Source organism: Ochotona princeps, chromosome 4 (genome assembly GCF_030435755.1).
Source record: "Ochotona princeps isolate mOchPri1 chromosome 4, mOchPri1.hap1, whole genome shotgun sequence".
NCBI lineage: Eukaryota > Metazoa > Chordata > Mammalia > Lagomorpha > Ochotonidae > Ochotona > Ochotona princeps.
In genome coordinates this window covers 28,295,720-28,309,738 of record NC_080835.1, presented here as the reverse complement: position 1 = coordinate 28,309,738, position 14,019 = coordinate 28,295,720, and the positions used below count along the sequence as shown (strand labels likewise).

Here is a 14,019-nt window from a genome sequence, read left to right as displayed (position 1 = left end):
CAGACCATTGTGACCATGTGGGGAGTGAACCAGTGGATGGGAGATTTCTCTCTGTCTCTCATTCTCTCTGCAAAATCTGCCTTCCTGCCCCTTCCTTTCTTTCCTTTCAGGGGCCCATCAGATAAACAGAGTTTATTAGACTATCCTACTCCTCTTTTCGAGTGCAGCATGTTATCCTCAGGAGTACACATGGTTTTCATTTTACTGTTTCCTGCATATCTCTCCCAGCCCTAATCACAGTTGTCTTCTCCATGGGCAAGTTCTCTCACTTTTGTACGTGTCCTTCCAAATTTTCATTTTCCCTTTACTAAAGTAATCGTTGACCTTTTCTATTTCTCCTCTATTAACAAAACACAACAACTGTTACCTTCAAAACATGTCAGACACCACCTCTTTCAGTCTTCACCTCTGCCGTATTAGTGTATATTATCTGTACTTCTTACCAAAACTCTTCTGACAGTCTTCTAGCCTATCTTACTCCTTAGTCTTTGTCTTCTTTCTCCAGAACAGCTCTAGTAACCCTTTCAACAGAACATTGCCCAAATAAAGCTTTCTGCAGTGACGGAAATTTTTTATGTTTATGCTGCAAGCTACATACAGCTGATGGTTACTTGAATATATGACTAGTGAGACTAAAGAATTCAAATTATTATTTTACTTGAAGTAATTTGAAATAAGTCATTTTTGTAGCTAACAGTGGCTAGCTATCTTGTTAAGCAGTCCGTTTTTATAAGGTATATTAGTTCTTATCACTACTCCAGTTCGAGCCCCCCACTGACTTCCTGTGTCCTTTAGAATAATGCACCTATCCTAAGCAGGCTCTGATAAAGCCCAGAAGGCCTCACATTTCTACATAATCTGATTGCTAGCTATCTCTGATCTTATCAGGATTGAAAAAAGGATGAAAAATATTGGTGGTATTTCTTTTTAATTAATGTTATTTGGTTACATAGTTGAGAGGAATGTATGCTCATGAGGGTCTCCAGTCAGGGTGGGAAAGGTGGAGACATGGCGGAAGATTGGTGGGACAAATGTCCCAGTTTTCTTTTTATTTTCCTGTGACTGCAGAAGGAAGGGCAGGGGCCACTCTTTGCTGTTAAACCACGTCATCACACAGGTGTAGGAGACCATCCTTTGAAGATACCTGATAGACTCCAGACCCTGATGTAGGGAAGAATGTTCCATGGGTGTTCCTTGAGTGGTTGCGATAGTTCTGAGAGGTCATCATCTTCTTTGCACCATAGTTGAGAAAATCTTTCCAAAGATTATTAGCTGACCAAGTCTACCCTAGTGCATTCAAGGCCCAGGAACATTTTGGAAAGCTTGGCCAAGAAAGTGGTCCAACTATTCTACTTTCCATCCTCTGACAAGGCACTTAATATCCTCTGCTGCATTAGATCAACTGGCTGTCATGTCTCCCATGTACATCTGGGCATTCTATATACGGCACAGCCATCACCAACCAACACCCAGGTTGGAGCACATATATTATGATTTTTCTATGGCCAGGGTTTGAGTCCAATAATCTAGCTGGCGAATCCCCAAAGAAACCTCACCTGGGGTGATGTCAGAGTTGACACTTCAGTGTGCCAGCCAGTGCAGGGTCAGATTTGGTCCAACCAATGCAAATACCAATGAATGCAGCTACCTAGTCTGTTCTGCTCTCACATCTCACACAAACTGACAGGTACTACGGCTTGTCATGGCACAGCCCACTATAGGCCCAGTTTTCATTCGCACAGCTGGTACTGTGGCCTAGTTGGGATAACACCCAATAATTCCCACCAGGCCCGACTCCTGCCCAGTTTTTGCATGTGCTAGCATGTGCTGCAGCTTAACCTAGTATACCCCACATCCCATCTGACTATTGTGCACACCCATGTGTGCTACAGCTTAACTCAGCCCAATCTGCCCCCTGACATGGCCTACACATATGCCAACAGGTTCTGTTGCCTTGACTGGCCTAGCACACTCCCAGCCCTGGTTTTCATGCTCACCAACAGGAGCTGCAGCCCAGCACATCAGAACCCGCAGTTTTCCTTCCAGGCTGATCTGTGTCACATCCCATCTGGCTCTCATAGACACCCATGGATGCAGCAAGTTAGTCCAGTTTCCCCCGCCTCCAGGCTTCATTTCAACTGGTGTGTGTAAGGGTACAACCTGGCCTGGCCTGGCCTGGCCTGCATTTCATTCTGGCTTTTGCTCATGTCAGTGTGCACTGAAGACTGGCTCAACCCAACCCACACCCTGACCCATCTCACACTTATGCCAGTGGGTGCTGTAACCCAGCCCAGCCAGACATGTCCCGCAGCCCCAACTTTTGTGTGTAACTGGTGGGCACTGGGCAGTGCTATTTAGCCCAGTGCAGGTGTCCTAAGTGAGCAGGTGCCATGGTCTGACCCAGACATGCTCTCTAGTTTTCCTCCTCTAAACCACTTTGTCTCAGCTCTCCCACCTACCTGAAAGTACAGTGAGTCCAGTCCATGGAAACCTCCAGAAGTCAAACATGCTCCAGTACGTTCCTAATACCCACTTCTCCAAGCAACCCACCTTTCCCACACATCTCCAAAGGGGGGGAAGAAAGAATAGACTAAAATAGGCAGCTAGGCTGGCACACTAGTATAATTTACACAAATATGTCATTAACCAGGCCCCGAATGCCTGCCACTGGCTATTTTTCTCCCACAAGTGTAACACTTGCCTAGTTATAAGGTTGTAGGTTTCTTGTATTAGAAAGAGGATAGTGTCATTTCTTACAAAAGCATAAGCATTTGTTGACAATGTTTTTTATTCACCATCTCTGGACATGAACCCCTTCCAGGAACCTGAATACCTTCCGTAAGCATAGCATTATGCTAAATTCCAGGTTTACTTATAGTGAAAAATGCATTTGTGATTTTTTTTAAAGATTTATTTATTTCTATTACAAAGTCATACACATAGATAGAATGAAAGACAGGCAGGAAGGTCTTCCATCCATTGATTCACTCCCCAGCTGGCTGCAACGGCTGGAGCTGCACCAATCCAAAGCCTCAAGCTGCTTCTGGGTCTCCCATGTGCAGAGACCCAAGGCTTTGGGCCATCCTTGACTTCTTTCCCAGGCCACAAACAGGGAGATGGATGGGAAGCAGGGCTGCTGGGATTAGAACCAGCACCCATATGGGATCTCAATGTGTGCAAGGCAAGGACTTTAGCCACTAGGCTAGTGCACCGGACCCTTCCCCCATTATTTTAATTATTTCTCTTGGTATGTTTGGAATACATTATAAGAAACATACGGTTTTATTGACAAGTAGGTCAATAAAGCTATTTCTACCTTTGGAAAAAATGTAACTACTTGGTCTGTTATTTTTCATGCTGATAAAAATCAAGTCTCTTTACCCTATCTAGTTCTTTCATGTAAGAAAAACACATTTGGAGATCAGTTCTTCTAGGTATTCTGGCCCCTGAAAAAATGATCACCATATGCCCTGTCCTCCCCCACAATCTGACTTATTTCTGAAAGGACTTCATAAGAAGTCATCCTTCTTGCATTTCTGGGAGGTAGTAGACTAGTTCTCTTGCCTTTTACCTTGTCCCATCTGTCCATCCTATCGTGCCACTGAAGAATTACTGTATTATGTTGACCCTAGAAGGACTAATAATAATTAACATTATTGAGAGCTAATTTTATGTCGAATGGTGGGTTTTTTTGTTTTTGTTTGTAGTTTGGTTTTGACAGGCAAAGCTATACAGAGACATCTTCTGTTAATTATTATTATTTATTATTAATTAATCATTTCATTTGATTTTCTATCAAAAATTCTATTATGTTAGTAATATCCTCCATTCTATCCTTCCTAGAAGGTTTCTTTGAAAAATAAGCTTTGAATATAATGGGAATTCCTTGACAGTATTTTTTTCTTGTGCCAACTTTAGAGTGCTTCTTTATGTTGTATTTGGAAAGTCTGAACCTAATGTGTTGTGATGAGGTTCATTTCTAATCATGTTTATTTGAACTCCCATCGACTTCCTTTATTGGAATATCCACATCTTTCTCCAAATTGAGGGGGCTTCCTGATATTGTTTTCAACACCACTCTGTTTTTTTATTCCTTTAGTCTCTCCCAAACCTTAGATATTGGTTTGTTTGATGGTATCCCCAAAGATCTCAAAACTGTATCTTTTATTTGATTTATTGAATTTACTGATTTAATTTATTTCTCGTGTGTTTTTTCCTTTGCTTGTCTTCTCACTCATTTCATGTATTGGTTTTTCTAATTTTGTGTACAATTTGTTCCATTTCTTTGAGTAACATCACAATCACAAGAATTCTTTCTCAGTAATTTTTTTTAAAGATTCATTTTATTTTTATTGCAAAGTCAGATATACAGAGAGGAAGATCTTCTGTCCATTGATCCACTCCCCAGATGACCACAACAGCTAGAGCTGAGGAGCACAGAGCCTCTTCTGGGTCTCCCACACAGGTGCAGGGTCCCAAGGCTTTGGGCCGTCCTCAACTGCTTTCCCAGGCCACAAGTGGGGCCACCGGGAGTAGAACTGGCGCCCATATGGGATTGTGGCACGTTCAAAGCGAGAACTTTAGCCACTAGGGCCCCTCAGTAATTTTATAAATATCCTGTTCTTCCTGGTCTGATACTAAAGCACACTGTCTCCCTTTTGGTGTATGTTATACAGCCCTGATTATCCACATTTTATGATTTATATACTGATTTTTTTGCATCTGGAAGATCAGTTGTTAGTATTTCCTTTAAAGAATGAAATTTTTTATTTTTTTTAAGATTTATTTGTTTCTATTTGAAAGATGGACTTACAGAGAGGTGAGACAGAAAGATCTTCTATCCACTGGCTCCAAATGAACGGAAAGTTGGAACTGAGCCAATCTAAAGCCAGTAGCCAGGAACTTCGTTTGTATTTCCCTTGCAGGTGCATAGTCCCAAGGCTTTGGGCCATCCTCCACTGCTTTTTCAGGCTATAAGCAGGAAGCTGAATGACAAGTGGAGCAGCTGGGAAATGAACAGGCACCCATTCAGGATCCCAGCACTTGCAAGGCAAGGATTAGCCAATTGAGCCATTGCAGCGGGCCTAGAGAGTGTCTTTCATGGAATGAAGACTTTTTCCAGAGGCGCCTTTGAGTATTGGTTCGGTAGACTAGTTCTGGTTGGATTCTGTAGTCTCTATAGTCTCCCCATACCTTTCTTTTTTTAATTTGTTATCATGGACAGTAATAGTAATGGTAATCTGGAGTGCTCCTGTGTCCCAGTACAGTTGTTGAGATCCCTGTCACATCATTAGCCATCTTCCAAGGGAGGGTCTGGAGTCAGGAGCTTCTCAGGTCTTGGGAGCAGGCCCTGTTGGATTTGTAAATCAGTATGCTAAATGAAATAAATCAAAAGCAGAATTACAAATATCACCTATTTTCCTTTTTTGCAGAATTTAATATGTGAAAAATGTGAATGCCGTATTATTTGATATATACATATTGTCATCACTGAATACATAACAATTCTGCCTTCTTTACTCATTTTGTGATATTTGTCTTTAATCTCACATTATATGATATGAATATATGCACCCCCTTCTTTCAGGAAAAATAGTATGTATATGTATGTAATATTTAGATATGAAGCAAATATGATAAGGTGTTTTTAAAAATAAGCCTACTTATATATTACAGGAAATGTCAAAAGTAAGGTAAAGGTTAATGCTGTGGGAAAGACAGAGAATCATTGTTGGAGTGGCATTGTATAGAATGAGATCTGAGCCCTAATGAAGTTATTGGACTAATGTAGGACTTCAGATAATTTCCAGAGACAGCATGGGAAAGTCAGAGCATATATGTGAGTACAAATTTTGATAGGTTTTTTTTTGGTGCCTTTGGGCTACCGTAACAAAAATATCTCAAATTGGATGTCTTTAAACAACAGAAACCTTTTTTCTTACCATGTCAAAGGCTGCAAAGTCCAGAGTCAAGGCACCCACATGGTCAGATATTAGCAAAGGCATGCTTCCTTCATAGACAAATGTCTTCTCACTGAAACTACACATGACGGAAGGAACACACCGCTCACTTGGCTCATTTTTGTAAAGGTGTTAATGCCATTCACCCCTGGATAAATGAAACAACAATGAGAGCAATAGGAGACATGTTTGCTTCAATCACTTACAAAAATCGGGGATGCGGAACTGAATTATTTTTCATGTTCTTAACCACCGCTGTAGTACTCCTCTCAAACAATAGATTGCTTAGCCCATGTAGTGTTTTCCCAACAGTGGCCTGTAGACCTCTGCTGATCGCTGGTCTTCATGTCCTTACTACCTTCGTAGAGGTACCAGTTCTCTTAGCTGAACTTCCTTGTTGATGAGAATCAAACTTGATGTTATTAGGTGAAAAGCATCAGAGAAGAAATTTCACTAAGTGACGGCCTTCAGGTAATTGTAATTTTTAACTTGAAAATTACTTGTGAATACGCCTCACAACATCTATAGTCACATGCAAATTATATGCTAATTTAGATTGAGCTCAAGAAACTATTTGGTACAAGTGGCTCAGGCATTTGATATTGTGGCTATTGCTTCACAAGTGTAGCACACTATTTGTCATACATTAATATCTGATATATGCATGTAAGTAAAGTTTTGATGATACAAATGACATTTTCTCACTGATTTACATAATAGTTAATCATAATTGAGAATAATAATGTTCCAAGTGATTAGACCAAGTAGTTAAAATAATGTTTAAATATATCAAAATTTCTTTTTAAAAAAAATGAAACTGGCATTGGATTGTTTTAATGAGAAAAACTATTCTTGTACCATATAATTTTTACAGAGAGAAAAACAGAGACAATAAGAGATCTTCCATCTGCTGGTTCATTCCCCAGATGTCCACCAAGGCAAGAGATAAGCCGATCCAGTGCTAGAAACTTAGAACTTCTGCATCTTCCACATGGGTGGAGGGTCCCAAAGACTTGCACCATCATCTGCCCTTTTTTTTTTAGATTTATTTAGTTCATATATATATATATATATATATATTTATATATATTTATATATATTTATATATTTATTTAGTGTATATATATATTTAGTGTATATATTTAGTGTATATATTTATTTAGTGTATATATATATATATATATTCATTCACATTGGCTCAGCTCTAGCCATTGCAGCCACTTGGGAAGTCACTCAGTTGACGGAAGATCTTCCTCTCTGTCTCTCCCCCTCTCTGTATATCTGGCTTTTCAATAAAATAAAAAATAAATCTGTTTTTAAAAAGTAAAGAAAATCAACTCAGTGGATTATGGATCCATATTTTGGCTTGATACCATCAAATTACTAGAGGAAAGCATTCAGGAAATTAATTCTGTAAGACATGTCGAAAAAAATCCCAGAAGCACAGGCAACAAAAGTAAACATTGACAGATGGGACATCATGCTAAGAAGCTTCTGCACAGCAAAGGTGGTACACAACAAAGTGAAGAGGCAACTGACAGAATGGGAAAAAATGTTTTCAAGTGATTTATGAAGTTTAGGATTAATATTAGAATCTATAAGGAGTTCAAGGATACTCAATAATGAAAAAAATGATCTAGTGAAGAAGTGGGCAAAGGACAGGAACAATCAATTTTCAAAGGCAGAAATATAAATGGCCAACAGACACTTAGGAAAAAAAAGTTCAGGATTGCTAATCATTAGAGAAATGCAAATAAAAAACCTCAAGCAGGTTCTACCTCACCCCAGTTAGAATACTGTCATCCAAAAACAAAACAAAACAAAGTAGCAATGCTGAAAGTGATGTGGAGAAATGGGTGAGGATGTAAGCCAGTAGAACCATTATTGGAGACTTCATGGAGATTTCTCAGCTCTGAAAACAAATCTATCATATGACCCAGCCATCCAGCTCCTGAGGATTTAGCCAGACAAAAGGAAGTCAGCATATCAAAAAGTTGTCTGTGCCGCATGTTTATAACAACTCAACTCACAGTGGCTAAGATGTGGATTCAACCCAGATGCCCATCAGCTGGGGACTGGACAAAGAACACATAGTATATATACATGAAATATTACTCAGATGTTAAAAAAAATGAGTTTCTGTGTTGCAGCTGGAAACCATTCCCAAAAAGACAAATATCAATGTTTTTTCTGATATGTAGTAGTTAATATGGAACACACACAAAAAAATAGGAATTAGACAAGCATCTTCTGATTTGATTTTTGTTAGTAGCTCTTGTTTATACTCCTGTAAGATTATAGCGTTGCTGCATTATGTTGAATAATATGGTTAGTGGTTCATTTAATCTAAAATTATAGAGTGGATTGAAGTTGTGTTTTAGTTTAAATTTTAAAAAAAAAGGGGTGATAAAATATATCTTAGAATTAAAAAAGACAAGAAGGGAAATTGAGGGTATCTTAGAATTGTACTTAAAAAATACTCGAACTCTGTTCTTTTTATATTAATAAAAATTTAAATAATAATGATCTATATATATGACTGGCATATTAAGCTTCACTGGCTATATTCTACATCTGCTCTGCCTTTAACCTGCAGTGATATTTCACAAATGGTTGCCTGGAAATTCATCTCATAATTTGGGACCTTAGGATGAAATAATATTAACAGACAACATTATCCTTACAGGATATTATTTCTAGATACATTTCTTCACTCCTACAGGTGTAAAACTGTGTTCATGTTACCTTTATTTTCACTGAAAATGAGGGAATAAGTACATGGGAAATAACCAGCCAACCAAACCCTTCATTGTTTGGAGCCACATTTGTTTTTGATCAGCTTTCTTTGAGACTTTTTTTTTTAACCTGTGTATGTACTTTCATTAGACTCACAGTAAAGAACTGCTTTTGTACTTTTAATATCAGCCAAAGCTTTTTTCAGCACAAGGCACTTTAATGCCTACAGAACAGCTAGATTCCACAATACTGAGATGACATTTAATGTCCATGCATGAAACAGAGAAAGTCCGTTATCCATTCTACCCCATACACTCAGTCAATGTAAAACATATTGTCTTCAGATTTATTATGTCCTCTTTTAGATACTTCATACCACTTATAAAATATCTTAAAATGCTAATGTTAGTGTTAACATGTGGGAAATAATTCAGGTTACTTAAAATTCTTGTATTTAATTTATTGCCTTTAAAAAACTGAACTAGATAGTAAATTTAGTACAAGTTGTACTCATCTTCATGTGTCTGAAAAGATGGAGTTTTTAATTACTATGATTTTAGTAATTCTAAGAAAGTTTAAACTTTGATGGAAAATGAGCTCACGTAATCAGGACATTGATTCAGGTGCACTTGGTGCAACAGTTCATTAACTATGTGCTAATTATGTATGATTACTCCTGAAAAGCTAGAGTGGCTTCATCTCTTACGTTGCTTCATTAAACCATTAATTTTCTTGGAGGTAACTAATGCTGACATAATTCAGTTATCTTGGTCACCACAGATTTTTGTCATTCCATAATGTCAAGAACATGAAATAAGTTAATACAAGGCATTATAACTTATTCCCTGTATGTATTGACTTCATCCTTTAGGATTATTTAATACTATTTTCTTATTTTATTTTGCATTTAAATAAATGTATTCATTGTAATTATTAATGTTTTAGTGTCAATTCAGTATGTCCTGTATAATAATCTCATTTATATATTTGAACTGCTTCTTACTGACAGTTCTTTGGCCCCTGGCTACTTGAAGCTGCTTCAGTTTATCCGGAATGTCATTTATGAGGAAGGATTTGATGGATCCAATCCTCAGGTATGGAGCACCCTCATAGCCCTGTATTAGCATGTGTATGTAACATTGTTTTGAAGCTCTCTGGGGGTAGACGCAGAAGCTCTCAGGATGATCAACAGTAAGCAAGCCATTTGCAAGCACAGATGACTTAAAGAAGCAGAGGCAGGCTTCATTAGCTTGACTGTTCCTTTGTCTTTGGAGTTTCAGGTTAGTTTTCTGTATATGCACATCACATGTTACACATGCATTGTCAACATTAGTTATTTTTAAGTTACTATTTTTAACATTACTTTTAAATCTAAGATGCCACTTTTTTTCTGAATTTTTCATGTTTGTGTCACTCAGGTTTAAATTTGAATTACCTACATGTAAGAATTGTCTTAAGATTGTATTATGCTGAATTGTCTCATCAAATAAAAAATGCATTTTTTGTTTGCCAACTAAAAATATTTTGTAGCTTAGCTATTCCTGTGTAACTGATTTTTAAAACTTCTTCCAAATTTCCATTAATAAAGATGTTCCCATTAGTTGTGCTTAAAAATGAGGAAGTTTTGTTTCTAGATATCACACCTTTCAAAATTCTCAACAATTGATTGCTTTTTCCACTAAGATATTTATATTGCATTATATTATCTTGGCAAAAAATATGTCCAGAGTACCACGCTTTCTAATTTAAGAAGAAACAAAAATTAGAGATTTTATTTTTTTTTCATTATCACCTACATTTGCTTTTAATTCACAATTTAAAAAATATTCTAAACTTTACTGCTATATTTAGGAATTTATCCATGATCAAATAAATAACTAAAACCTGTTTTGTTGTTAAACACCAAGTTCAAAATATATTTATGTGCATGATTAGAGCACACACACATTCACTACTGGATGAATGTTCATGTATATCAGGGGTTTTTTTAATCACCTACAACATTTAATGCAATCTCAGCTGGCTTCTTGTTGCTGTGTGTTTGGTCATAGCTGGGATTTATGGGTACCAAGTCTTCCCTTCTGTGTCAGTGCCTGTCTGGAGAGGTAAATTGGTCCCTGACAGACACTCTCCCCACTAGCCATAGTAACTATGGAAACAGGCATGTCATAACAACTCCTACATTACAGTGTTCAGAGCGGCTGCTGTGCAGGATGACACATCTGTGAGCAGTACGTCTTATAGAAGGCAGGAAAGTCAAAGCGGGGCAAAAGAAATGGAAATGCATAAGCATACACACCTTAGGAATCTTAAATAAGTAAGCTAGTGGTGGAATGGAATGCAATGTTTGTCATTTTAAAAAAAAGAACCCCTTTTTTTATAAAAACAGCTTAGTCCTCAGAAACAGGTCATATAACTGTTGAGCTTTATACAGATTTAAGAGGGGTAAGGTAGACACATAGATGATAAATAAGAGTTTGCTAAAGTTTTATTTAAAACATTCTAACAGGTTATTAACAATATTCCTGATCTTATTAGAAATAAAGTATGGTAAATGGCTTTCCATATCTGTAACTTATAGGTTGTGCTGTTAACTTAATTATTTAACCTATACATCTTGTTCAGTAATTTTAGATGAATTATGGAAGCCATAAAAATGCATCTGCCAGGTGTTTCTTAAAAAAAAAAAAGGTCTCCTGAGTCATCATAAGATTCTGACAATGAAATAAATCCTGGTTCCTAAAAAGAAAGCTCTATCCTATTTTCTCTTGTACATCCTTCAAATGTGTTCACTGAAGACAGCAGAGACCTCCAGACTCTTGGCCATAGAATACGATCTACCTTTTATGTCACCAGGGCAGTATGTAACGGTAGTGAGTAGTAAATAATAGGTCATCTGTAAAGATATTTGGGTAGAGAAAATTGCAGATTGTTTTCATAATTGTAATTGTTTTTAAGTTGGCATTTTAAAATATATTAGTATAATATAGTCAAAAGTAATCTGATCACTGAATTAGAATATGTTAAATTTTCTCAATTAATGTATATTATAAAAATATTTACTTATTTTACTTTATTCTTTTTATAGTAACATGAGAGGTAATGCAAACTGATAAGATTCATTGTAGTTCATAGAAAAAATTCTAAGAATATAATAATCCCTTCTTTTTCCCCTCCCTTTCCTTCCTTTGTATAATTTCTTTCTTCTTTAACTTTTCTCTTACTTTTCAAATAACATTTTAAATTTACATTATAGTCAAAGGCTTTTAATTTTTATTGTATCACACAGCATGCTCTTAATCATATGGCCTGATGAAGGCTTATCTGTCACAAATGACCCGAGATTTATAATGTAAGCTTTTTCCGATTGTCATCATATTTTTAAAATATAAATATATGCCTTAAGTTGAAGCATTTTGTTCAAGTACATTTCTAATGTGCCATTCACTTACCTCATTTAGATGTTGTACATTCATAGGTTAGATATGTTAGTGCAGCAAATTAAACCTGCGCTTGGATGCCAACATCCCATATTGGAGTACTTGGGGTCAAGCCTCACCTGATCTGACCCAACTTTATGCTAATATACCTGCAGGCAGCGGGAGCTGGCTCAAGTATTTGGATCCTACCAAACGTGGGAGTTCTGATTGAACTGCACCCAGACCCAGCCTTTACCACTGCAAGCATTTGGAGGGTGAACCAGAGGACCAATTTCCACCATCTCTGTCATTCTGCCTTTCAAATGAAAAAGTAGATGTTTAAAAGTGCATTTTGCATTTACCTCTGTGTTAGTGTTCCCTTCTGTCTCTAGGCGTATGCCAGCATATCTGTCATTTCACTAACTCTGAGTTTCTCATTTCCGTGCCTACCAGTATTTTAATTGTAAACCGATAGCAGAAGCTTTTTTGGTAAGCAGTAGTAAAATGATTAAGGCAGAGACATAAAGTCAGGACTATAGAACTAAGATGATATAGGGCTTCAGGAAAGATACATAGTCAGTTATCCCTTGATATTGGGGGATTGATCCCAAGACCCCTCTGGGTCTCATGGGTAGCAGGGTCTGAAGATGGTCAAGTTTCTTCCACACAACAGTAAAGTACTGGGGTGAGTAAAAGCACAGCAGTTAAGAGACAACTTGGGATGCTTACACTCCTGCTGGGGTGCCTAGAAGTGAATTAGAATTCACTTCTAATTCCAACTTCCTGTTCATGTGAAAACTAAAAGGCAGTAGATGGATGCAAAAGATCCACATGGGTCTCTGTTGTTCATGGGAGGAGATCTGGGTTGAATTCTAGACTCCTTGCTGGAGAGTGAACCAGCAGAAGATATTTTTCTGTTTCCATCCTTCTTTGTCTCTTTCCCTTTCAAATTAGAAAGAAAATTAATGATAAATTCTTTGCATATAACGTATTCATATCATCTGCATGATTTAAGCTATCTCTACCTAAAATAGGTAATACATTAAATAAAGTCATTATGCTTTATATAGTTTAGGAAATACTGCCAAGAAAACTGATTTGTAAATGTTTAGTACAAATATAATTCTTAAATATTTTGTTCAGCACCTGATTGAATTCATAGCACCAACAAAGAATAGAACCGACTGTACATTACTTAGGCCACAGGTTTTTTGACACTAAAAACATAAAACAGAGTATTGCTTTACAAATTATAAAATTCTCTGGATATATGAAGGGATGCAGTGAGCAGGAGAGTAGGTAAACAGTGAGATCACCCAAAAAGAAATGTAAACTAAGCACAATTTGAAAACCTGAAACATGATGATACAATCAAAGTAGTTCATCCTGTTTTCTTTTTTTATTGTATTAAAAGTACTGCTAGATGGCTTCTTGTTATATTCTACGTTATGGTTCTTGGTGATGCATAAAAATTATTTTATTTCTTCATTGATGAAATGAAGTAGAATGATATGCCCGGGCATCCGTACAAACCATAAATGTTTCTGGCAAATTAGTATAAAGTATCTATAACAAATGATAAGTTATTCATCTCCTTATTACTAATACAAGCTTAATAATTTCACTAGGCTTTTTGTTCTGTTATATTTTCTTGTAAATATTTTAGTGTTTTATCCATTTTTCCTACTTCCCTTTGTCAATAAATTCTGCTTTAAAAAGGAATATACAAATTCAAATTTCAACTGTAATATCAGGGAAATAGATAATATGAAGATTATGTTGAATGGCACCAGCTTATTTCACTGGTAATACTTCATGGCAATAGCAAATGATACATTTTAGGATCTTGTTTCTTCAGAAATCAGATCTCACATATCACATATTTTTTATCATGACTTTAAAGG

At 36.8% G+C, this 14,019-nt stretch overlaps 1 protein-coding gene across 1 annotated transcript in view; it reads left to right on the top strand.

Annotated features, from left to right (window-relative positions):
- ELP4 (elongator acetyltransferase complex subunit 4) overlaps positions 1-14,019 on the top strand; it is a 224,632-nt gene that overhangs the window by 72,679 nt on the left and 137,934 nt on the right. The window contains exon 6 of the mRNA XM_058663218.1: positions 9,706-9,790. Within this exon, the coding sequence (XP_058519201.1) occupies positions 9,706-9,790 (85 nt within the window). The remainder of the gene's footprint in view (positions 1-9,705; positions 9,791-14,019) is intronic.